The 23015-nt window shown below is 38.0% G+C and overlaps 2 protein-coding genes across 4 annotated transcripts in view; both read right to left on the bottom strand.

The window, feature by feature from the left end:
* Positions 1 to 23: 23 nt before the first annotated feature.
* On the bottom strand, positions 24 to 7864 carry LOC108757709 (zinc finger protein 3). 3 transcript variants are annotated; one of them, XM_018502220.1, is made up of 5 exons: positions 7322 to 7864; positions 7094 to 7240; positions 6225 to 6353; positions 6082 to 6146; positions 24 to 1133 (listed from the first exon to the last, which is right to left on the bottom strand). In XM_018502220.1, exons 1-5 carry the CDS (start codon positions 7655 to 7657, stop codon positions 53 to 55), a joined length of 1758 nt encoding a protein of 585 aa, XP_018357722.1. In that variant the 5' UTR covers positions 7658 to 7864; the 3' UTR covers positions 24 to 52. The 3 variants fall into 3 exon arrangements, with proteins under 3 accessions (XP_018357722.1, XP_018357721.1, XP_018357723.1); XM_018502219.1 differs by lacking the exon at positions 24 to 1133 and adding an exon at positions 2976 to 4350; XM_018502221.1 differs by lacking the exon at positions 24 to 1133 and adding an exon at positions 4278 to 5532.
* Positions 7865 to 20500: 12636 nt separating this feature from the next.
* The window catches only part of pxb (putative Hedgehog signaling attenuator pxb), a 110370-nt gene continuing 107855 nt past the window's right edge, over positions 20501 to 23015 (bottom strand). Inside the window, exons 7-8 of the mRNA XM_018502031.1 lie at positions 22534 to 22890; positions 20501 to 21163 (exon numbers count right to left, since the gene is read on the bottom strand). Coding sequence (XP_018357533.1) covers positions 20523 to 21163; positions 22534 to 22890 — 998 coding nt within the window. The 3' untranslated portion in view covers positions 20501 to 20522. The remainder of the gene's footprint in view (positions 21164 to 22533; positions 22891 to 23015) is intronic.

The following is a 23015-nucleotide window of genomic DNA, read 5'->3' on the forward strand; positions in this document are numbered from 1 at the left end:
CCCCCCCCCCCCCCAACCCTAACTTAATCTGATCCTAATTTATTCGATGACACTAATCAGACTCGATACGACTTTCACACAAGTCTCGAAATTCACTTTGCGAGTACCCGCACGTCCCTAATTTTAAGCGTTCATGACTTTTGAGATAACGTTTCTGACCGAAGCTGATACCGCATTTCTGACAAGTATACGGTTTCTCTTCGGAGTGGACACGTTTGTGTCTGGTTAAGTCGTTCTTTACGCCAAAACCCTTACCGCATACGTCGCACATATGATTCTTCTCACCTGTGTGCACTGTCAGATGACCCAGCATTTGTTGTCTCCAACGGAACTTTTTCGCGCAATAAGTACATTTGTGCGGGAATTCGTCTGTATGAATCTTACTGTGTATATAGAGGGATGCTTTGGTCTTGAACGTCTTGCCACACGTATGGCACACGTACGGACGTTCACCAGTATGGATACGTCGGTGGTCCTCCATGGCAGTCTTCATGGCAAAGCTGCGACCACATATATCACAGGTGTGATTCTTCACGCCGTCATGCACGTGTTTCAGATGATAATATAGACTACCACCCTGAACAAATTGCTTCCCACAGATGTGGCACGTGTACGATTTCTCACCCGAGTGTGTACGTACGTGAGCCCAGTGATTTTTGCGCGAACGGAACTTCTTATCACAAAATTTGCAAACTATCGACGAACTGATGCACACAACTTTTTTGGATTTGGGTTGTTTGACGTTTCTTTCTAGATATTCATTGGACTCGTTTACTTCCGCTATAAGATTCTGTCGCGTAGCCTCTTTCGATGTTGTCCCTTTCGCGCAATTTGTTCGTGTCTGACTAGTAGAATTAGAAGCCTCATATTTTATACTCTTCTTCTTATTGTCATTTGTCAAGTTATCTGAGGAGGACATTGTAGATGATATATTTGTGGAAGACGAACATTTGGTTAATGTATCGTTATCGATATTATCTGCAGGAGAAAAAATATTTTTTGAATTTTCATCAATTACATTAGACGTTTTAGTTTGGATTGGATTGATTTTATTTCTTCGTTTTCCCTTCTTGCATACTCGTTGACAACTATGGGCGATTTTCCGATCGTGTGTGATGACTTCATTTTTTAATCTGTAAAAATAAAAAAGTATTTTTGTTAACCATTTTTGTTAACAAGTTCATATTTTTATTATCATATTATTATTTTGTATATATTATATATATATATATACTTACATATAGTCGGTATTTATAATTTTAACAAATTGTCATAGAAATGAGTTTATATCACGGTATAATTTTTATTCTTTTGTCAAAAATTCGTAACATTGATATTTGCACTGAATATTTTAACGTTGAAAACTTTGCGTCAAATCCATAAAACATAAAGTGGATGGAAATGAAGTACAAGCATTCTGATCATTGTGGGTTTTGAAAGTGCATAAAGTACATCCGTTCTACAGTTTGCACATGACTTATATTATATAATTATAAAGTTTGTGAAAAGAAAAATTTATTTGTAGACAATGTGCGTTGAAATTAAAAATTTTCGATCTTTTTAAAATTTAACGCGATATATTTATCAGTTTTCTTTAATAATTGCAAGATATATCTTATGAAATTTACTTACAGTTTCCGTTGTTCAGCTTCTTTTTGTATTATTTGACGATCTCAAGAATTGTTAAAGATTAAACTCTTTTTATCCAGGATTTCAGAGAATATTGTTTTTTCTCAGTTATTCCAAATACTTCTTGCTTACTAACATTTAATCAATTCTTATTTATTTGTTTATTTTTATGATTTTTATCATAATCTTGTCAAGAAATTTTTGAAATTATTTTAACCAAGGAAAGCAATCTTTGCATGATTTTTTTCTTTAATGCATGAAACTCCCTTCGATTCGATAGTTACAGAAAATAGAATGAAATCAATACCAATGATTTTTCTGATAAAGATAAAGGATTATTTAGTTCTTCTTTTTGTTTCTCGTCTAATTTTAAGGTGTTCGAAGGATTAATAACTGGTGTATTGATGGCATCAAGTTTAACGATCGGCAAATATTCCACAATTTCATTCGTCCAAAAATAAATCCTGCATCTTGTCTCTTATGTGCGTACAGCCGTATGTAAATTGCCACAGTGTTTCTTCAGATATCGCTCCTGAGTAAATTTGGCGCCGCAGATTATGCAAACATGCAAGCGTTGATTGGTATGAGTGCGTTGATGACGGGTGATGCAACCTTTGCTGCGGAAACGCTCGTCACAGATATCGCAGGCATACGGCTTTCGACCAGAGTGCCAGATTGCGTGCTTGTCCAATTCCTGTTTTCTTCTGAAACCGCGGTCACACAGAACGCAACGATATGGCAGGATCTGAGAATGGTAGAGTCGGTGCACATGCAGGGACGCCTTCTGCTTGAAGGATTTTCCGCAGGTCTCGCACACGTGAGGCCTTTCACCGGAGTGAGTGCGTCTGTGCTCGTCCCTCGATGCTCTCGAGGCAAGATGACGGCCGCAAATATCGCAGGCGAAATTTTTAACGCCGTCGTGGACGTCACGCACGTGCCTGTTCAGACCAGACGTTGATCGAAAACTCTTGTTGCAAATGGAACAAATGTACGGCCGTACGCCAGCGTGAATGTTGTGATGAATTAGCAGATTATACGATGTGGAAAGAACTTTCCCGCACTCCTCACACTTGTGAGAAGCACTTCCGTCACTCTCCGTCGTTTTCAACCGAGTTAATTTGACATGTTGTTTCAATAATTGTTTTGATCGTTTTGTACATTCTTGAGAATTCATCGTATGTTTCTCTTGAGGCTTCTGCGTTTGTTCAGAGTTCGGAGAATTTACTGAATTGTATCTTTCCAATTTTTTGTCAAAATCGCTAAGATGCGTCGATGACAGACATTTCTTGCTGGATACCGTTAATTGAGCTTTTCCGATATTAACGTATTCTTCGGACTCTTCGTTCCTTGGCGAGCTGACTCGTGCATGTTTCTCCGATTCGTCTTTCGACACTCGACGCGTACATCTGAAAAGAGAGTCAGCCCGTTACTTGGGGGGCGGCCAAACTTTGTGGTGGCTCGTGATTGAGCTTCTTATGATTAACTAAGTAGCGCTTTTGGCGGAATGAGAGGCTGCAGTCGGTACAGCGCCAGGGTTTCTCGTCAGAATGAATCAATCGGTGCCGCTTCAGCTCATACTTGATGCGAAAGCAACGACCGCACACATCGCACGCGTGCGGTTTTTCACCAGTGTGCTTAGTGATGTGCACCATCAGTGGCGGTCGCGTGCGGAAGGTCTGACCGCAATAACTGCATTTAAATGGGAATACGTCTGAATGCGTACGATTATGCACGAACAAGGAGGCTTTCTGCTTGAACGTTTTGCCGCAGACATTGCAGACGTACGGCCGCTCGCCGGTATGAATGCGTCTGTGATCCTCGACGTTACGTCGCGTCGAGAACATGCGGCCGCACAAATCGCATGGTACGTTCTTGATACCAGCGTGAGTGTCTTTCAAATGTCGTGTCAGACCCTGATTCACACGGAACCGTTTACCACATAGGTGGCAAGTAAATAGTCGCTCGCCCGTGTGAATGCGCAAATGCCAGTAGAAGGTGTATGGTGAATTCAGATTCTTACCACATTCACTGCAATGATAGTAAATCTTACCGTCGTGCTCTATCCGGGCGCGAAGCACCGTTTCTGTGGCCACAAAGGACTTCCGGCTTCTATTTACAACTTCAGGATGCGCCTCTGTCATATGAATTTTTAACAGTTTCTTTTTCTGCGCGATGTGCTCGCAATAGTTGCATGGATAAGTTCTGAATTGTTTTTTCAATGGTTTTACTGACGGAAAGCAAGACTCATCATCGCTTGTATCTTGCCTGTTAATATCTTCTACTAACCAGTCTTTTGTATCGTCGTCGATCTTCTTTTTCTTTTCTGTCACTTTACTACGCGTTCTTGATGAATCTTCTTTGGCTGAATCGTGATATTTGCAGTCCGTCATATGGCGGATTAGATGGTGTTTTCTTTTAAAGACACGTTGGCAGTTATTGCAAGTATAACCCTTCTTCACAGATTCACTCGTTGACTGCAGAATTGTCGATTCATTTTTTTCTTGCTCTCTTGAAGTGTTCGAATTTGTTTCCTCGGCATATTTTTCTGCAATGCAATTACCCGACAAATTGCGTGTATCTCTTTTCGAAATTTCTTTAGCAATCAGCGTTATGCTTCTCATCGGATTGCTTTCGTACTTTATCGTGGCATTACTTGTCCACAGTGCAGCATTACACGAGGAATGGTATGTCGTGAAAGATCTCTCCTTTGCCAGCTCGCACCTGGAAAAACAACAAAGGCGGCAGATTTGAATCGGTTTCGTCGAAGGCGCGAAAAGCCGTGTCTACATAGAGAAGCAGAAAGAAGGAAAGGGCCACGATACCCTTTCGGCTTAAATTTCTAACGTTCCTTATCGTTAGGACACTCGCAGAGATTCGTTGTGTCGGCTCTTAATATGATTGTTCAGGTAGCGCTTCTGCCGAAAAGCGAGACAGCAATGAATGCAGATAAACGGCTTATTGTCGGAATGAATAAGTTTGTGCCGCGCGAGTTCGGACTTGACCCGGAACTTCCTCTCACACACGTTGCACGCATGATTCTTCTCGCCGGTGTGCGTGGTCACGTGGGCCAGCACTTCCTGCCGTCGACGAAATCGCTTGTTACAGTATGAACACGCGTGCGGGAACACGTCGGTGTGTAGTTTGCTGTGGATGTACAAGGACGCTTTGGATTTAAAGGTCTTCCCGCACGAATCGCAAACATACGGTCGTTCGCCGGTGTGGGTACGTCGGTGATCGTCTCGTGTCGCCTTGGACGCGAACGATCTGCCGCATAGGTCGCACACAAAATTCTTCAGCTTCGCATGCACATCTTTGAGGTGCCTGGTCAGTCCTCCAGAATCACGAAACTGTTTGCCGCATACGTGACAAGTAAACGGTCGCTCGTCCTTGTGGATTCTCATGTGTCGCAAATACGAGTCCTTCAGCTTGAAACGTCTGCCACACTCGGCGCACTGGAACGTATTCTCTTTATGCGACGCTTTTCCAAGAATCCTGCACAGATCTTTACTGTCCTTTTCATTATCAAGTATCAAATGCATCGAGTTGTCGTCAGAAGAAATGTGATCTTTCTCGCTTTTCTTCACCTCGTGTGCGACAGTGATCGTCCGAAACTCGTTGTTGTCCTCGAGATCAGAATTTTTTATAGAATGGTGCATCGAAACAGGCTCTCTCTTCACTTCGACAGGCAACTGACCGTTACTCTCCGGCTGTTCAGATATGATAGATGGTTGATCATGCGCCGTGTCCATAGCGGCGATCCAGACCGAGTTGGGATCCTCGGCCGTCGCGTTCGGTCGCTTTGTCAGGTTGCGGATTCTCGGCTGGGACCGTTTCCTGTATGGCTTCCAAAATGCTTTCGGCGTGTCCGGGGACACTTTTAACGGTGTCCGGACGCCGCACGACCTGCAAAATAGCCGAAACTTGACTCCAGGTTTTGTGATTGCGCGGCACGGCGCAGCGGAGGATTGCGATTTCGAATCGGCTGTCACAGCCGTTCGTTTTTTTTTCTAGGTAATCGCTAAAGCCAACCACCCCGGCTGTTACGGCGCGTTACCTCTCTCTTTCTATGCTTTGCTCAAAATCTTTCGTTAAGTTGTCGCAAAAATGTTCTTGGCATATCCAACGCCGACAAATTGTTCAGTTTTTATGTTTTCTTATAAAAAGTGGCTCAGCGAGAGTTTCACAGTTCGTTATGACGCGTATCACGATTGCTCGTATGTAGTCGATGTCGAACAATCTTCATCTTTTCGTAAGATACACGGAAAATAACAAGCTTTATGTGACACTTGCATATATATTATTCGCATTATATTTCTAATATTCTATCATCTACATGCTAAAAATACGGCGACCATGAGCAAACGTTCACATAAATGAGGAACAGGTAACGAGAAAGAGAATTTCGTGCTCTTTTTGTCTAGTTAACAAATTATGAAAATATGAGATCATTACCTGTCAGATTTATTAATTTTTTCAATGCTGCAACCTCCACTTTTGTCATCGTCCTGCTGACTTGACTGTAATAAGACGTTCTAATTAAATTTCTTACATTTCTGATTCAAAAGGATTATTTTTTACAGTTTAATCACACTTACTAGTGGATCCGTAATATTAGACGCAATATTAGTCGTAATATTAGACGTAATATTAGACGCAATAGTCGTGCTGGCTGTTGTAAACATAGGCGCAGTAACTCCTAAATTATCCAAAGAAGGATTGTAATACTGCAAACATTTAAAATATACAATTAGAATATTGTATAGTTGATAATGCAAAAATTTAAAAAAAAAATTGATTACAGAAAAATTTTAAGAGCAAGTAACATGAGGAAAAAGCGGATATAGGAAAATATATAGGAAATAGCATATAATAAAGTTTAAGTAAATAGCAATAAAATTAATATCTATAACAGAAAAACATGTTTTCTAAAGTAAGATGTACAATTAGTTAAGATTAGTAAATTAAAGAAGCTCGACGAATATGATGTAATGACAGAGTGGAAGTGAAGAGTTAAATATCTCTAAAAAAAAAATATATATTTAAATTCTAAAAAGACAAATGGCAATATAAATCCTTTACCTTGCACATGTTATTTTAAACACAAATAAACAAAAGAAACCATATAAAGTCAAAATGAGTCTTGTTGGGTAATAATATTTTTGTGTTTATTTTACAATTTCTGGTTCGAACAAATGTTATTATATATTATTTTATTTGAACTCTCAGAATACAATACAGAGAAAAATGTCTAGTTGAATCAACTGGAATTTTGATGAAAAATAAACGATCCAGAATTCTAGTTGAGTCTATTAGAATTCTAAAAGATTTAACTAGAAAATTTTGATTATCTCAGCTAGAAATCCAGTTAATTCATTTTTCTTCGTGAATATAGTTGATTATCTTGCTAATCACAGTTTTGTAACCTTAATCAGAGATTCTTTAAATCTCCTCATATATTTTTTACCTCCTGTTTATTTCGCAGGTGCGAATCTTGCATTTCTAGCAACTTCCTCTGCGCATTTAGACACCCCTCGTTTAATTCATGCCAGGCCATCAGGACGTTTGCGCAACGTTCGCACAATTGCAACGGCAAAGTATCGCTTATGGTTACCTGTGAAAAACAATAAGCAAATGACCAACGAGTTGTTTATCGAATTACTTGAACTGAAACTTTGACGTTTACTGTACACACGTGTATCGGCAAGTACTTGAGTATTTTATTGATCAAGTCATGCTGCGCTCCCTCGCCCTCAAAGATGGATATCATACGACCGCTCGCGTTAGCGCATATCCTGCAGAGATGCATCCACGTCAATATGACCCCCGTCTGATGCCTGTGAGACATCGTTTCCCCGATGTTTCCTTCGGGATATTGCACAGCCTGGTCCTGCGACATTAGGAAGAAGTCCTCGGTTCCTCCTGTTGCATTGCGCCCTTCATGCGATACCATACTCTTTACAGTCTCCATCAGAATAATGTCCTCGCCGGGAGAATCCATTCCTGGCGGCATCGAGTTATTAGACTCCATGCCGATGAAAAAGATCACCACGTGTTCAGTACGCGATCAACGAAAATTCGTCCAATAATTTAAGGAGTAATGCTCTCGCACGCTGTGTATGTCGCGAGCCGTAACAACACGCATTTGATGGAAAATGTTTCAAAGTGAACAAAAGTAAACAATGTTGACGCAAGTTTGTTCCTACGCCTCCTACTTGCGCTTAGAACGTTTTCACCAGCGTTCGCAATGTTCGCATGCGCTTGACGATTCGATCATCAGATCAGAGAGAAACCTGAGAGAGGACATGACGGCCCAAAATCTGCAAAATGCTACCGCACTACCGCCCTCTGAAGAAGTAGATATTAACTACACAACAATACGTCCTCTCTCAGATTTCTCTCTGCCGTCGATATAATTTCGTTAAGTTCATTTTTCAATGCCGCATATATTATACAAAAAACCTATAAATGTCGTTTTCATTTCTTACACAAGTGAGCGTAATGATATTATTATCATAATACAGATATTTAATACCTAACAATAAAATAAAACTCAGTGGAGTTGTACTGCTATATTAATATTTTGATTTAAAATTTTATTATAGAACTTTAAGTAATATATGCAAGAAGTTCAGTTAAAAAGAACGAGCCTCTGCTGAATGGAAATTGTCCAGGGGTGCATTCCAAAACTTGACTATTTTTTATCCTTGTTCAACATTCGGTGAATACTAGAGGTTTGTTCGCGTCGCATGCTCCAACATGCTCCTACTTCCTCCGTAGCTCAAACGCGTTCGTAGAGTGAGTAGAAGCTATGGTAGGAACGTGTTGAAGCATGTTGGAGTATGCGACGCGACAAACTTAAGGATAAAATGATATTTGAGTTGACGGAAGTAGAGTTTTGGAACGCACCCCAAATTGGTCGGTTCGGAAACGCGCGCAGATTTAAATTTTAAATCACAAATACCTCTTTATCTGAAGGTATATCTTTTTTGCAAAATGATTAAGTAAATTCTATTTGATCGGGATAGTTTGGAATGAGATTATAGAGTTAAAAATGTATTATACATAGTTTGAACAAAATAAAATGCTATGAAAGAATTACAGATTCTTCTAAACAGTATTTGAAAGTAAATATAAGTTTGGCACCGATTTAGAATTTGGAGAAAAATTATTTGAATAAGTAGACATGTATTTTCAAGATCATGTTGTTAAAATAAAATTAAAAAAATTTTATTTAATCTATAAAATATTGTTAAACAAGTATTGACCCGATTGAAATGTTTTATATGTATTGTATATAATATTAATTTTTATATGGAAACTATAATTTTTCAATTCCTCAATCACTTTTTACAAAGGTTATACGCACCTGACATATTAAAAAAAATTTATAATAACATAATTATAGATAAACATTTTTTTGAAACGTAACTTATACTCTTTTCAGTTTAATTGCTCAGCCAATATAATTGTCTCATATAAAAGTTGTTCTATATTGTAATAATTTATGATAATAACATAAATTTCGCGTGTTTTATGAGTCATACATAATTGTGAATTGCATTAATGGTGTCTGGTGTGTCATTATGCAGCGGTCAAATTCTATTGTAAGTAATTAATTACTGAATATTGTTTAATCATTTCGTGTTCGCAAAACACGAGAATTGGCAAATTATGTATAGCAAAGTAATTTTTGCGAAAACATTAACGCACAATATTATTCATTAATTCAATTGTCTGCATTTTTTGTTTCTTTCTTCTGTTTCTTTTTCTATATATGCATTGCGTAGAAAACTGGAAATACTCTGTCGAATACGAAAGAATTATAGATGATTTTTTAATCTAGTTAATATTTGCACCTCTTAATAAATTTGAAACGTGAGAAGAGTATCACAATTCAAAGCAAAGTTAATTTATGATGAAATCCGTTGAAGTTGCATCCTTTCATCCTGTTCCAATTTACTGAATTTGCATTCGTTGTTGCCTAAAAAGGGTAGACTCGTTATGTGAATTCAGGCAGGTATACAGGCCTGTGAATATTATCGAAATATTGTTTTCATTTCGCATCCTACGGATACTCGATAATGCACTTTTCCTCCCTCTCTCTCTCTCTCTCTCTCTCTCTCTCTCTCTCTCTCTCTTATAATTGACTTGTCTCTTGATAAATAACCTCGATTGGCGGTGATCACTGTCCTTGTGGGTATAATGAGAGGATTAAAACAACGTCATCCCTCGTCATCATGTTTAATTATTAGCGATGCATCCATGGACACAGAGGCAGAAGGGAAGGATGGAAGGAAATCATGATACTCCGAGCTGGTGCGATGAGTTTTATTGATCGATCAAACAACCAGATTTCATATTTGCAAGCGTTCATGAATGACGCGAGCGCGTGCAAAGTAATGACCACGATTTAAGAGCGCTCGCAATCGTGTAATTAAACTGGGTTCAGCATACGAGTTTGCAGAAACACTCGGTGTTGGCCGTGTAACGTGTAAATTCGATAAATATCGGAAATTCGCATACCAATAGGACAACAATTTTTGAAACAGTAACCTACGCGTTACGAACATTGAATTTGCGTTTATTGTTTTTCATCGGATTGGATGTGTTTGTTAGATGCGGCATATATTCGATATTGCCATTAAGACTTCCCGTTTCAATCGAATAGAATTAATCATTACTTTCAGGCTGGACAATCCACGAGACGAAGCGCGAAATGTATGACAGCCCACATTTACCGAAATTAATTTGGATTACAAAAAAAATTATTTTCTTATTGATGTTTATCTTGTGCTTTGAATTTTTCAGCGATTTTATTTGATTTAAATTTATTCGCTCGCCATTTCTGATTAAAGGCGTGGGATCTTTCAGTAATACTAGAAGTAGCTGTAAAGTCGCAATACCCACGCAAGAATCGATATACACATCAATTGTTTGCTAACAATGCTTGTTTTCTACGAAAACATTAAAATATTCGGAACGCGTTTGCGAGTGCAATATTATGTACTAAATTGTATTTGCGAGCACATTATTTCTTTTTATATAAATTCTAAAAATTCTCTGCTTTTTGGAAAGACAAATTATCTATTTTAAAAACACCAATGATTTTCTTATAATTTAGGCATTTAGCGAAACGTTAGAACGGATCGATACAAAGGCGACTGGCGTCGCGACGTGTTCAATAATTAGTGAGTAATCCTGTAATAAGCTACGTAAATTAACATTTATCAGTTTCGTAGCATAAATTTTGCGTTCGTATGTCGGTGATGTGTTTCGCGACGATTATATTTCATCGAAGTTTCATATATCTCGCAAATAACCAGTCGCGAGCGACGACTATACATTTTCCGATATTTTATTCCATATGAATATATTCTCAATTCTACATTTCATATAAGATTTACTTTATTAATATTGTAATGTAAGATAATAATCGTTCTGACAAGCATAAACGGGTATTATTTTTTAGTCAGAGCGTATGGAAGTGCACATAAGTGCAGCTAGAACATCATTGTCGCGCGCTTCAGCTCACTCAGCTGGTGCATGAAGTTGGCCGCGCAATTTATGAACTCCATCTTGGATTTGTGCGGAGCCCCTAACAAGTTGTAATAAATCGCGTCGCGATCCGCGGATCGTCAAAAGATCGTTCATCATTTCGTGCGATATTTCTTTCCGCGTTATTTTTAATCGCGATAAATGCATATTTCGAACAAACAATATCGGAGTGTCGCATAAAATGCTCGCGATTATTGTATAATTGCGGTGACTAGCAAGATCGTGCATGATTAGTCCCGTTTCTCTCGCGAACGCGCGTACGAAAGCACCGAAAGCAGTGGTAAACATTTTGATGGATTTTGATGTGATCCCTGCGATGCTGCAATGCCGAAATTCTTATATGAAAAATCCGCCATGTAGAAGTAAGAAACCTGGAAGTTAGAGAAACTCAATCGAAATAATCGTGAGGTAAGTAATTTATGGCTTATTAAAAAGATAATTATTTGTTATTGTGATTTCTTCGTTGCTCGTTTATTTCAACAATGTGCAATTTTATATCGTTATTATAATGCAGTTTTATTAAAATTATTATTTTAGAAAGATATTTGCAGCCTAAATTTATCATAATGTAAGTTTTATATTTATAGAATTAAAATATATTTTTTAATTTTTTGAAACACTATATTTTCTTCTAAATTTTTATAAAATCTAATAAATAAAGATTTGATTTTGTATATATATATTTTTTTTCAAGTAAAATAATTAAAATAATTAAAAATCTATACAAATGTGACTCTAAATTTATAATTAATAAATTTGGAATTTGTTTGTAATTATTTAAATATTGCTAATTATCAGTCTGAAGAATTTTAATTATTTTAATTATTTTAATTACTTTTTTTTTTTTGGAATAAAAGAATCTTTATTTAGCAGATTTTATAAAAATTTGGAGAAAAATATACAGTTTCAAACAATTATGAAACTTTTTGTAAAATATTAATTTATTTAAAAAATAAAATTCCGCGATTTTTTTTTTTAAAATATTAATTATTTTGAACGCTGCTGCAATTTGAGGCACTTTTTATTTTATAGATCAACGTTCTTGCATCTGCCGCTATGCCGGTATCGGTGAGTCAAATATTATTTTTTGTTAACTTACCTATCTTATTATTCTGTTCAATGATCTGTCAATTCGCTTTTCTCGTCATGATAATGAAATATAGATCGTTATATTGTGCTTGCATGTAAAATATTATGGAAAGAAAAAGATCTTTAAAATGTCTACATAACATGCAATTAATATATAAATCCTTAATATGCAGTAATTTGTATATAAATTAAATTATCATTATAATTATAATTTTTAAATTATATGTTTCTCAAAATATTGTTGCTAAACATGAAATACTACCAAATATTGGATCTAAATATTAATTCTAATTGTATATATTAAATGATAATAAAATACTTAGCACTGATCTATTTTTTTAAAACATTCACAGTGAAGATATGATTAATAATGAATCGAATGGTATTTCTAAAATATCAATATAAAAGTTGTAAAGAACATATTTATCCAAGTATTTATCTAAATAAAATGAATATTTTTTTGGCAAATTAATAAATTAAAAAGCAATGAAAATTCGTTAGGATATCAACTTGTCATAAGGGTGCAGTTATGATCAGGTGAAAATAATGATAGACGTCGCAATGAAATCGAATAGTAAATCGTTTATTAGTACGAAGGTGTGTGATAGTGTCTCGAGATTGCCGCCTAGCTAGACATTTCCTGATTAAAAATGCCAGATCGCGGCGGTGTGATACCGTGACGTGAACGAGTGTGACAGAGCTTTCTTGTTCCTTAGCTGACGTAAGAGATAGGTGTTAGAGCTAGTTACCCTGTTCTGCGAGCTGGTGCTCCGCCTTTTCGTCGCCGCCGCCGAGTTTGAGAGCCGATCTTTTGCGAGGATCTTCCTCAAGGACTTTCCTTAAGGATTTTCCTTATCAAGGATCGACACCTCGATTTACTATAGGTCTGTAATTTTTAGCTGAACTTTTTGCACCGTTTATCTTTTCTTCTCTCCAACATGGAGAGAGAAAGAGCAAAGAAGAACCGTGCAAGAAGTTCAGCTGAAAAGAACAGGTCTACTATGGACGGTGGAACTTGTGGGACGCTCAGGGCTATTGATACCGAATACCCGCATATCGATTGGATTACAATAGTTCGATCGAACTTCACCGAATAGGGTTTCGCGTTGACCAGATCGTTCGCGCTAACCCTCGACTAGTAATTCGAACTGAATTGTTGGAGAAGTTAAATCGGACCAAACGGAGATTTAATCCGTGTCGAAATGAGATGTGTAAAACGAGCGTGTTCAAATTGCACTTTCAACGTTTTCAATACGGTGATTTCTGGCCGCCATTTCCGTGTTAAGCAAATAAATTTGAGATCAAATTATGCAATATCCGGTATTGCTTAATCCGCAGAAGAAAAACTAATAATAACATTACACCAATGTTATAATTTCCTACTCAACAATGTAACTGTTGTGTACAACATGTTATATTACATTTATATTGTTGAATGAAAAATTATAATATTAATGTAATGTTACTGTTAGTTTGTGTTTTGTATTAAATAACTCGAATTTTTTAATTTTTTTAACATAAATGCCACATTTGGTGTATTATTCGGAAAAGAATCGCACTTGTATGTTAGTATGTGCTGTTTAAGTGGAAATCTAATGAGAACAGTGACGAAAGACTCTTCGGGTAAAATTTAGGGACTCTATAGCGTTGATTATAATGCGTCTCTTTCTATCTTTATTATTCATTAAGATGGGAGAGTTTTGCATAATACATAATGCATAAGAAAATGAACCAATCAAAGTCTTTCATTTCTTTTCATGAAATAAAAAAACTCTGATTAGTTAATTTTCTTATGCTTTAAGTGTTATGCGTTATGCAAAAATCTATGCTCCTGCCCTTAAAGGCTTTCTACAATAAGTCATTACCTAAGCCTTATTTAAGTCATAAGCCGTAAGAAATCGATCAATCAGTCAAATGTGAGAAGAATAGTAGACTATAATTGGTTAATTTCTTACGCGACTTAAGATTTAAAATTTAGATAATGGCTTATGTGTGTGATAGAAAGCCTGTGAGACATAACATAAGATCACGTGACTCTTGGCGCATCTATGCTATAAGATCTCAAGTCTGTCCAAAACTTAACTCGCGAGTTGGACACTCCCACTTCTCCATCATCTCATTGAGCCACATGGTAAATAAAAAGGATAGGCACTAAACAGAAAGTCACTAGATAGAGCTCTAACATCTATTCTTTATATTTTCTCTTTATCTCGCAACGAGACGATGAAGAAGGGAAAGCTTCTCTTCGCGAGCAAATTTTGGACAAATCTACTTTAGATATATATTTAGCGCAAAGTACGATTGTATAATTTTGTGTATTTTATCTTCTAAAATTAAAATTGTCTCGACACGAAATAAATCTCCTAAGATGAGATCTAAAAGGCCACATCTTGTTACCGCTATATGTGCGTTTCTAGAACACGTGTTGGAATACGTGTCGTCACTTTTGAGCATCCCCGGCGCGACGAAAGGGCGGAACGCCCGTGCGAGCTAACTTTCAAAGAGATGCTACTTGTTACCTCCTCTTGAGGTACTCTAGTGCCTATGTTATTGTGTCCTCTGTTCTGCCTACAGCGCTAAAACCGCCGCTAAGAAACGACGGTATCAAAACGGGACAGGGGGAGGGGGACTGCTGATGAGAAGCGACAGGGGAAAGTGATCCTCTGTCCCCTCATACAAAACGCAACAATAAATAATAATAATCTCGCGAATCGTATACGCGTTTCAAAAGGTAAGGAAACGTTCTCTATTTCTAACTTTCGTTCGTGCATTCTCTTCTTTATTTCTCTCTTTTCTCCCGTCTCTTCTTTTCCCGTCATTCTTCCCCTCTCTCTCTCTCTCTCTCTCTCTCTCTCTCTCACTCATGTTTTGTAGCTAAAGCTCGCGCATAGTACGCAATAACAATAAAATATCGTGATGGCGAACAAAAGACGACGAATTTTACAAATCAAACACCTCGACGTATACGCTAAACGACTCATGCTTGATACCTCCTCTCCTTCTGCAATTAGATGCAAATTTATATATAAGATCCGGACATTTATAATTAAATATAAAGTGCACGTTACCGATTTATATATTTGTTGAATCTAATTTTGTATGGACAATTAAGAAAATTAATTTTTAACTGATCTTAAATAAATTTTACACTTTAGAGAATTTTTCGGAGAATTTAATTCGAGATTCAATGTCGAACACCTTGTAAGTGTGCGAATCAAATATTAGATTAAAAACAGTTTATGAACGCATTCTGTTCACATCCTTGTTATCGACGTATATTTTGCATACATTCGGATCACGCATGGTTCGTTTTGCACTTCGCTCACTCGCCCACTACATTCGATATGCAACGATTAATGGTGATCTTCGTAACGAAGATCCCGCGCTCGATCGGGGTTTCCGAGTTTCCCCATTAAAAATAAGAACAAGAATAACTTAGATTTCCGTTGTTACATATTATACAAGCTATGCATAAAAGAAGATAAAACAACAACGCAAAACATTCAATTAACATGGACGCAAAAAGAAACAAAAGCTCGATCCGTCTTTTGTTTTCTTTTTCCTACACATTTCTATCGATCTTTTTCGATCTTCGAATCGCCTGACATTTTCGCATTGTGTGCGCACTTTGATTGTATGCAGTGTTTTCTTTTTGATCGTGCGTAACTCTCGTCGTGATAAGTACACACTGTACACCTTCATTCTCCCGCTTTCGCTCTCGCGCTCTAGTCAGTCATGCTCTCGCAATTTAATATTATTTTATTCGGCTCGAATATACACTTCCTGAGGAACGATGAGAGCTGCCTTAGTCTAATTTAAGAAATCGAGCTAATTATAGTTAATCAGAAATTTCGCTTCTGATTCGGATGCGAGCTTTTCTTTGAAGGTGCTCCGAAGAGCACTACAACGTAATTTGCGAAGTCGCTTCGTTATGATTCGTTAACTCCTTAATAAACGAAATAATTAAATAATACTGGTGAGCTGCTCGTAGTTTATCGCAGGAAAGTCAAAGATCGTGTCGGAGAAAGAAATAACTTTCCCTTGCTTCAAATTAAATCAGTATAGAATTATTCGATTATTTCGCACTTTCCCAACTAATTTAGCTTGTTTGCTGAAATCTTTTGTAATTTGTGAAGTCCGAAGGACGCAAGAAAATAATCAACGATAAATTGATGAATCACTTTAATTGTGCTGATGAAAGTGAGGAAACGCGGTGCACATTCAACTTACTCAAGAAATCACGATAATAAAAATAAAGAATTGAAAAGGATATTTCGATTATTCGAACTATTATTGCTGGTGCTATACTGTATCATCTAGAATCTAGAATAATTTAAGATCGAGAGCACGACTTTCGGGAGCGTCAGATTGGCATAACATTAACAGTAGCGTTGCGCGATCAACCAATTCCCCGAGTATAATGCAAACTCGTGCATATCGATTTTTCCGTATAAAAACACAAATTGTTGTTGCGCCGCATGATTTTCAATTTGCACGAGTTATCGTTAAACAGCATATTTCGATACTCGTAGGGCCGATTTTAACGTGGAAACATTTTAATATAGAAAATCTAAAATTGCCAATAACGCCTTCACTTTATACAAAATTTTTTAACAGCCAGAGGATTCAAATATTCATTCTCCTAAATTAATAGCAATGAAAGTATTGGAGAGTTCAAGCTATCGTAAATGTGTTTTAACGAATCGAGTGACCTGGTGTAACAATAATTGCTCCAGTCGCAACATTCTCGTTGGCTCGTATTAAAAAATAATTTATTTAACAATTTAATGATAAGAAGTTAGGCTGGTATTCATATTTTTATATTTAAAATCGTCCTTATATTTAAAATCGTATTAAAAGTACAGTCTTAAGATGTTATAAGCTAATCACAAAATCATATTAGCACCTTAAGCTGAGTTTACATTTTCAATCGTCATTTCAGGAGTTTTAATGTTTGCGACAATCTTGAATCGGCCCCATTGCTGTCGATCGTGCAAACTACCGTAATCTCGCCGGCTCGTACATATAAAATTATATTTACAACAGAGCGATTATTTCTTTGTGTGTTGAGGTATTCGCGTCTAGGCGCGTCTAAAAAGAGAGCGTGCACTATTTCGAGAAGCGAGAGGGAGGCTTCAGAAAATTCTAAGGGCCTCCTTTAAACACCTATTTCCTGCGATTCGTCCCTCTCGCTCCGAAAAGGAAAGATACAATGAATTCTCCTTTTCCTATCTTCATCGCCATGGTTGCGACGTGCGCCTGCCATTACAAATAATTTAAAAATTATATTCGTATTTATAATCTCTTCTCTCGCGCCTCTCTCCCTCTATACATAGCTTTTTTTATATATATATTAAATTTCAATCTTTTTTTCTCGTTCTTGTACGCGCACGGGAAAAGATTTCGGTAACGTTATGGTACAGCTATGCTACACACGGGTGGATTATTTCCTCCCGGTTCTCTATGTACACTGCTCGTCGATTACCGTTTACTTTCTTACATGCGGTATGTATATAAGGGATAGCGGTATTTTTACGGTGTACTAACGCACCTGTACATCCTAGCACGAACACTTTCCCTCTCACTCTCTCGCGTCCTGCTCTCGCTTTGGTCTATTTCGCAGTGTACCAAAGCTTGAACTGTCTTGCACCTCCGGTGGTGTCACTTCGTTCCGACGTAAAAAAAAAGAAATCAATATTTCTACATCACAATATTTTTCAATTTGTCTAACATGTATGTTTTGTGACTAGATTTACTGCAATTCTTAAAAGGCGTTTCGTTCTTTGAGTAAAATTAGAACGATTATTGACATAATCCAAAATGATTTTGCATTCATCAATAATTTAACGGGACGAAGTAACATCCTGAGGAATAAATCAACGTTGGTTTGTCATAATCTGCGAACTCGCGAGTCGTCCACGTGCGACTACCGATCAAGGATTGTTTGTAAAGGCGCTCGATATAATAACGGACCCGATCGCGATAATGTACTTAATAATGCACGTGGGTAATTTGGGCCATTCGCGGAGTCGCCTCGTTGAGTCTTTGTCCACAATAAAGCTAGCATACGAAATGGCGATTTGGAATGGAGCAGGAGTTACGAGCATGCCGCAATTGCGATTCATGAATTTTCTAATACGCGGTCACTGTTACATTATTGATAACAGCGAGACTTCATTAGTGCGATTATGGTGCCTTGTCTTCTATTTTCGAAGTACACCATTCGATCTAGAAAGCGCTATTGCCGGATTAGGAAAGAAGATTTTTGCAATCATCAGGAATTTTTGATTTCAAAAGGAACGATATGAGAAATATCACGAACGAAAATTCGCGGTTTCATTGAAAAGCTTTTTCAGAGCAAGAAAAGGTAGATTCTCTCCTCGGAAATAAAATTTCTCGTACTCCCTTCTTCTTATCGAGCGACTTTTATAGTTCTACATTTCCGCGATGGGATTACAAAAATAAAAGGCTCGCACGCGCACCCAAAAATTTCCAGTCGTGGAAGCGCGAATGTATATGTACATACATTTAGCGGCAGTGTAGCGATGATATTAGTGATACGTGTGGCATCTACGATCCCCGAAATCGTACTGTGCATATGATGGAACCTAATTAAAACAACCTGCTTTATTTCATATGTATATCTCGCGTCATTTTATTATCTGTGTAGAAGTAAAAAAACAGTAGAAAGAGAATTCATACTTGAAAATAAAATTGAATTTTTATTTTATTTTACTTGGCTAATAATACTCTGCTTCGATAGTTGCAAAATGTTTTATTATATCGAAATCGTGCAACATTTTTTGCAAATTTAAAAAGCTTAGGAATGTATTTATTGTAATCTGAAATATTGCTTAGTTTATATTATATAACAGTTCATCACATAAACAATATATTGTCTAAATAAGTTGTTTCTATCTGTTTTAAATAATTTCATAATTTTTTGAATGATAAAGAACAGCATAATGCTTTTGTCATAATTTAACTGGCGATTAAATTTCAACATATATTATTCTGTTTTTCCGTTTACAAATGATTTGAGAATTCAGCGTTAATTTACTGTGCATTTATTATTACAAGACTATTATTATCTCAAGACTATCAGCGTGCATGAGTGTCGCATTGACGAGACTCTCTAAAGCGTCGTTGGTACGAAAAGTGATTATTATCGGACTAGATAACCGCGTGATACTATCTAATGTTCCCTACCATATATGTGCGATCGAATCCGTTTCTCCGAGGGCGAGACAAAAATTACACTTCATATCAAAGTTTGTACGAAACTTGCTGGTCGGCTGCACATGTCCGACCGTTTAGGATAGGATTGGCAGTGGATCGGTGGTTAATCTGAAGGGAAAAAACACCCGTAATCGAGACCCGTTTATTTCGTAATTTACGCCATTTATTTTAAATAACCTCGTTATTTGGTCTAAAAATGTCGCATTCTTGATGTCTTAGATTCCGGATTTAGCGATTCTCGATATCAGTTTTAAGACTATCAAATTTCATCTTATAATAGGCAGATTTGTAAATTTTTGTTTCGACTTTGCGGGTTTCGACTTTGAACATTTCACACGTTTGTCAGTCTATAAAACTGCGAATTGCTTGAAAGAACGATGGAACTGATCGCGCCTAGATGATTTTAACACTGTTTCTTCGTAACTTCTCGCGATTGGTAGTCGCACGATTTGCAGGTGACGATATCACGACGAGAACGAAGTCCGCTCGTTCCGCGGTTAACGCTCTTTCTCTACGTATATAAATTACAAAGGATTGGACTAAAAAGGTAAAAGTAATCGTTAGCGTCCTTTGGTACCAGCCTGAGTCTCATTGGATTATAAATAAATTTGTTAGATAGTCTTGCGTGTCAACTACATGTATAAATCACTAAGAGATCACTATGTTTCTCTAGTCAAGTCCGAATTGTCACTTGCTCGCGGGTTTCCTCGTCGCTTCGACGATCAAACCGCTTAACATAATCGTCGCAACTTGATACACCGAAGCGATAAGAATACCTTTATTGACTCTTAACTGTGGACGTCGAAGTATCAAAATACAGCAGTTCAGCACAGCCGAATCGGCGTCAGCCGCTTTCTCCGTTAATGAACGTGCATGATAGATGTCATCATTTTATCGCGACAATAATATGACGGAAACGAGGTCTCATCCTGTCTTTCTGTTTCTCTCTCTCTTCTTAGCGAGAGCACATTTTTAAGAGAACCCTCAGAGACGTCGCGATCGGTCCTCCATTAGGACACGATATAGTCCGCAGAATGATGCGAGTGATGGGAATTTCGTTGCTTATCCCTGCGATGGTTCGTCCGGGAATTGCTGCCGCGAGTGCCACTGGTGCCAGTGGTACCAGTGGTACCAGACGTGTGATGACTGTAACCGCTGTCGCTACCGAAACTGCTGTCAGGTTGGCCCTGATACAATCGACCAGCATTGGTTACTTGATCGCATGCCGAGTCCCGGGTTGAGTTCGTGTAATACACTGGCTGGGTGTACTTATCGTCGCCGAACAGCCGATCGGTTGGCTGCGAGTACGTGTCTGAGTACTCGCCGCCCACCTGGGTGTAGAGCGGCGTCGTGACATCGGACTGGCCCTGTAGACCATAATAGTCGCCGCTGTATTGTTGCTGCGACGACAGGTACTTGTACTTGTCGTTGCCGGATTTTCCGTTGCGCGAACGCTCCTTGTTGCTCCTGTTCTGGCTGGAGTAACGATGCAGGGGGCCCAGCACCGGCACGCTCTCGTAGGGATTCTCCTCCAGCCGCGGAGCCTGTGCAGCCGGTAAGGGTGGCACGAAGTAAGGTAACCTGTGCGCCACCGACGGGACGGACTGCTGACGCTGGGTGCTGCCGTTGCCCGTTCGCGTACCGGCCACGCCTGAAATCGGAGACTCGAATCAATAGGAATTCGGAGATGCACTTACATATCTAGAATGCTATAACAAAGTTGAAAAGTTAACGTAGAGTTGGGAAATCGAGATAGGAAATCAAAATAGGAAATCAAAATAGGAAATTGAGATAGGAATTGAAGATAGAAAAACGCATACTCCCTCCGTTTTCGCCAACCTTCGGTTGGCAGCAGTCGATCGTAAAAATGAGAATAAAGACGAGAGATTACTTCGATATAAAAGAGTGCATTACATTCGAAAAGTTTTGATTCAAGTTTATCAAGTTTGACTCAATTTCATTAATAAATAAGTAAAGAGAAGAAGAATCTATACATAGATATATTGCGACAGGTTTCAAGGAATCTAGAACCTAGAAACGTTATATTGCTCGATTGTGTAAAGGAGCTACGCACTCTAGGTAAACATTAAAATAGCAAACAGTTCTTCGAAGAGCAGGTAGAAAAACGTTGCCGGAGAGTCCAAGAAATAAGGAAAAAGAGCAGCACCAACGAGTCAAGAGGCCGATGTGTCGCCGGCCAATAACGTAAGAACAGTAAACAATTACGGAGCGGATAAGCAAACATCATTGTTAGTTTAGAGATATTGGTTTAGCGCGCACTACAACTACGAAAAACCTTTCGAGCAGAATTAATTTCTTTGGGAAATATCTTCATAGTCTATCTTTCTCTATCATCCTTTTTATATACGTTTACACAACTATCTTTTCATTTTTCTCAAAATATCGTTATTAGAGATCTTATAACAGTTTAACGGAAATGCGCCAAAAGTCACGTAATCGTCATATTTGGCTGATTGGCTGGGATGAAAAATCGTATTTTATCCTTGTTATGTCTAATGAATGACAAAGATAGAATGACGCAATAGCGTTGACTACAAATCCAAGAGTGTAAAAAGTAATTTCAATATATGTGTATAAATAGTTTCCCGTATAAAAATAACATACTATATATAAATATGGATTTATACATTTAAACGTCTATAGTATCTATTATTTTTACACGGAAAAGTAAATTACACACGTATATTGATTTTTTACACACTTGAATTGGCAGTGTATTATATTATACTATTTTTATCATAAAACTAAAGATATAAAATAAGTAAAATAAAATTTTCACCCCAAGCTAATCAGCAAATATCATGATCACGGGATTCTTGACTCATCTCCATATCTATTATATCATATGGGTGCGTTCGAAAAGACGCTATTAGCGCTATTTATTGTTTTTTTATCCTTGTTTTACGTCTAATAAACGATGAAGCTAGAATAACACGAATAGCGCTAATAACACCTCCCCGAACGCACTCTATAGAGTCTCTTATAATTCAATAGACTTACCTGCGACGCTAGGATAGAGTTGAAGCAACGCGTCCAGCAGCATGCCCTCGTGGAATTCGCCCATGTCGTGGTTCTTGTCTCGTCTGCGTCGATCGAGGCTCCTGGGGCTGCGGCCGCGTCGTTCGCGCGGTGGTCTGACACCGGCCGGGCACGTACCCCAGGTGGGGCCGCTGCTCGAAGTGAGCATCCTCGCTTCCGATGGCTCACCCATCGACAGCTCGTCCTCGGCGAATTCATCCTCGCTCGCTGGTTTGGACGCGCTGGACGTACGGTGATGGTGACGGTGATGATGGTGATGATGATGTAGACGATTGCGAGCATTCAACTCGCTCTCCTCGTCCGTCTCCGGATGGTCCCCTGCGGGATCGAAATTCGTTTAAGGGCTTAACATAACGGTATGATGATGATTACGAGGATAAGAACAGGATTTCACTCTTAGCGAGACGGGATGTTGATTAATCGCGAATAAAGTCTGTCTGAGA

Source organism: Trachymyrmex cornetzi, unplaced genomic scaffold, assembly GCF_001594075.2.
Source record: "Trachymyrmex cornetzi isolate Tcor2-1 unplaced genomic scaffold, Tcor1.1 scaffold147, whole genome shotgun sequence".
Classification (NCBI taxonomy): domain Eukaryota; kingdom Metazoa; phylum Arthropoda; class Insecta; order Hymenoptera; family Formicidae; genus Trachymyrmex; species Trachymyrmex cornetzi.

Excerpts from the sequence above, each read along its gene's own strand:
- LOC108757709 (XM_018502219.1), bottom strand. The coding sequence starts at position 7,657 with ATGGAGTCTAATAACTCGATGCCGCCAGGAATGGATTCTCCCGGCGAG. Across the intron at positions 6,354-7,093 it reads ACCTGCGAAATAAACAGGAG|TATTACAATCCTTCTTTGGA; the intron begins GTAAAAAATATA and ends AAATGTTTGCAG. Across the intron at positions 6,147-6,224 it reads CTAATATTACGGATCCACTA|TCAAGTCAGCAGGACGATGA; the intron begins GTAAGTGTGATT and ends GTCTTATTACAG.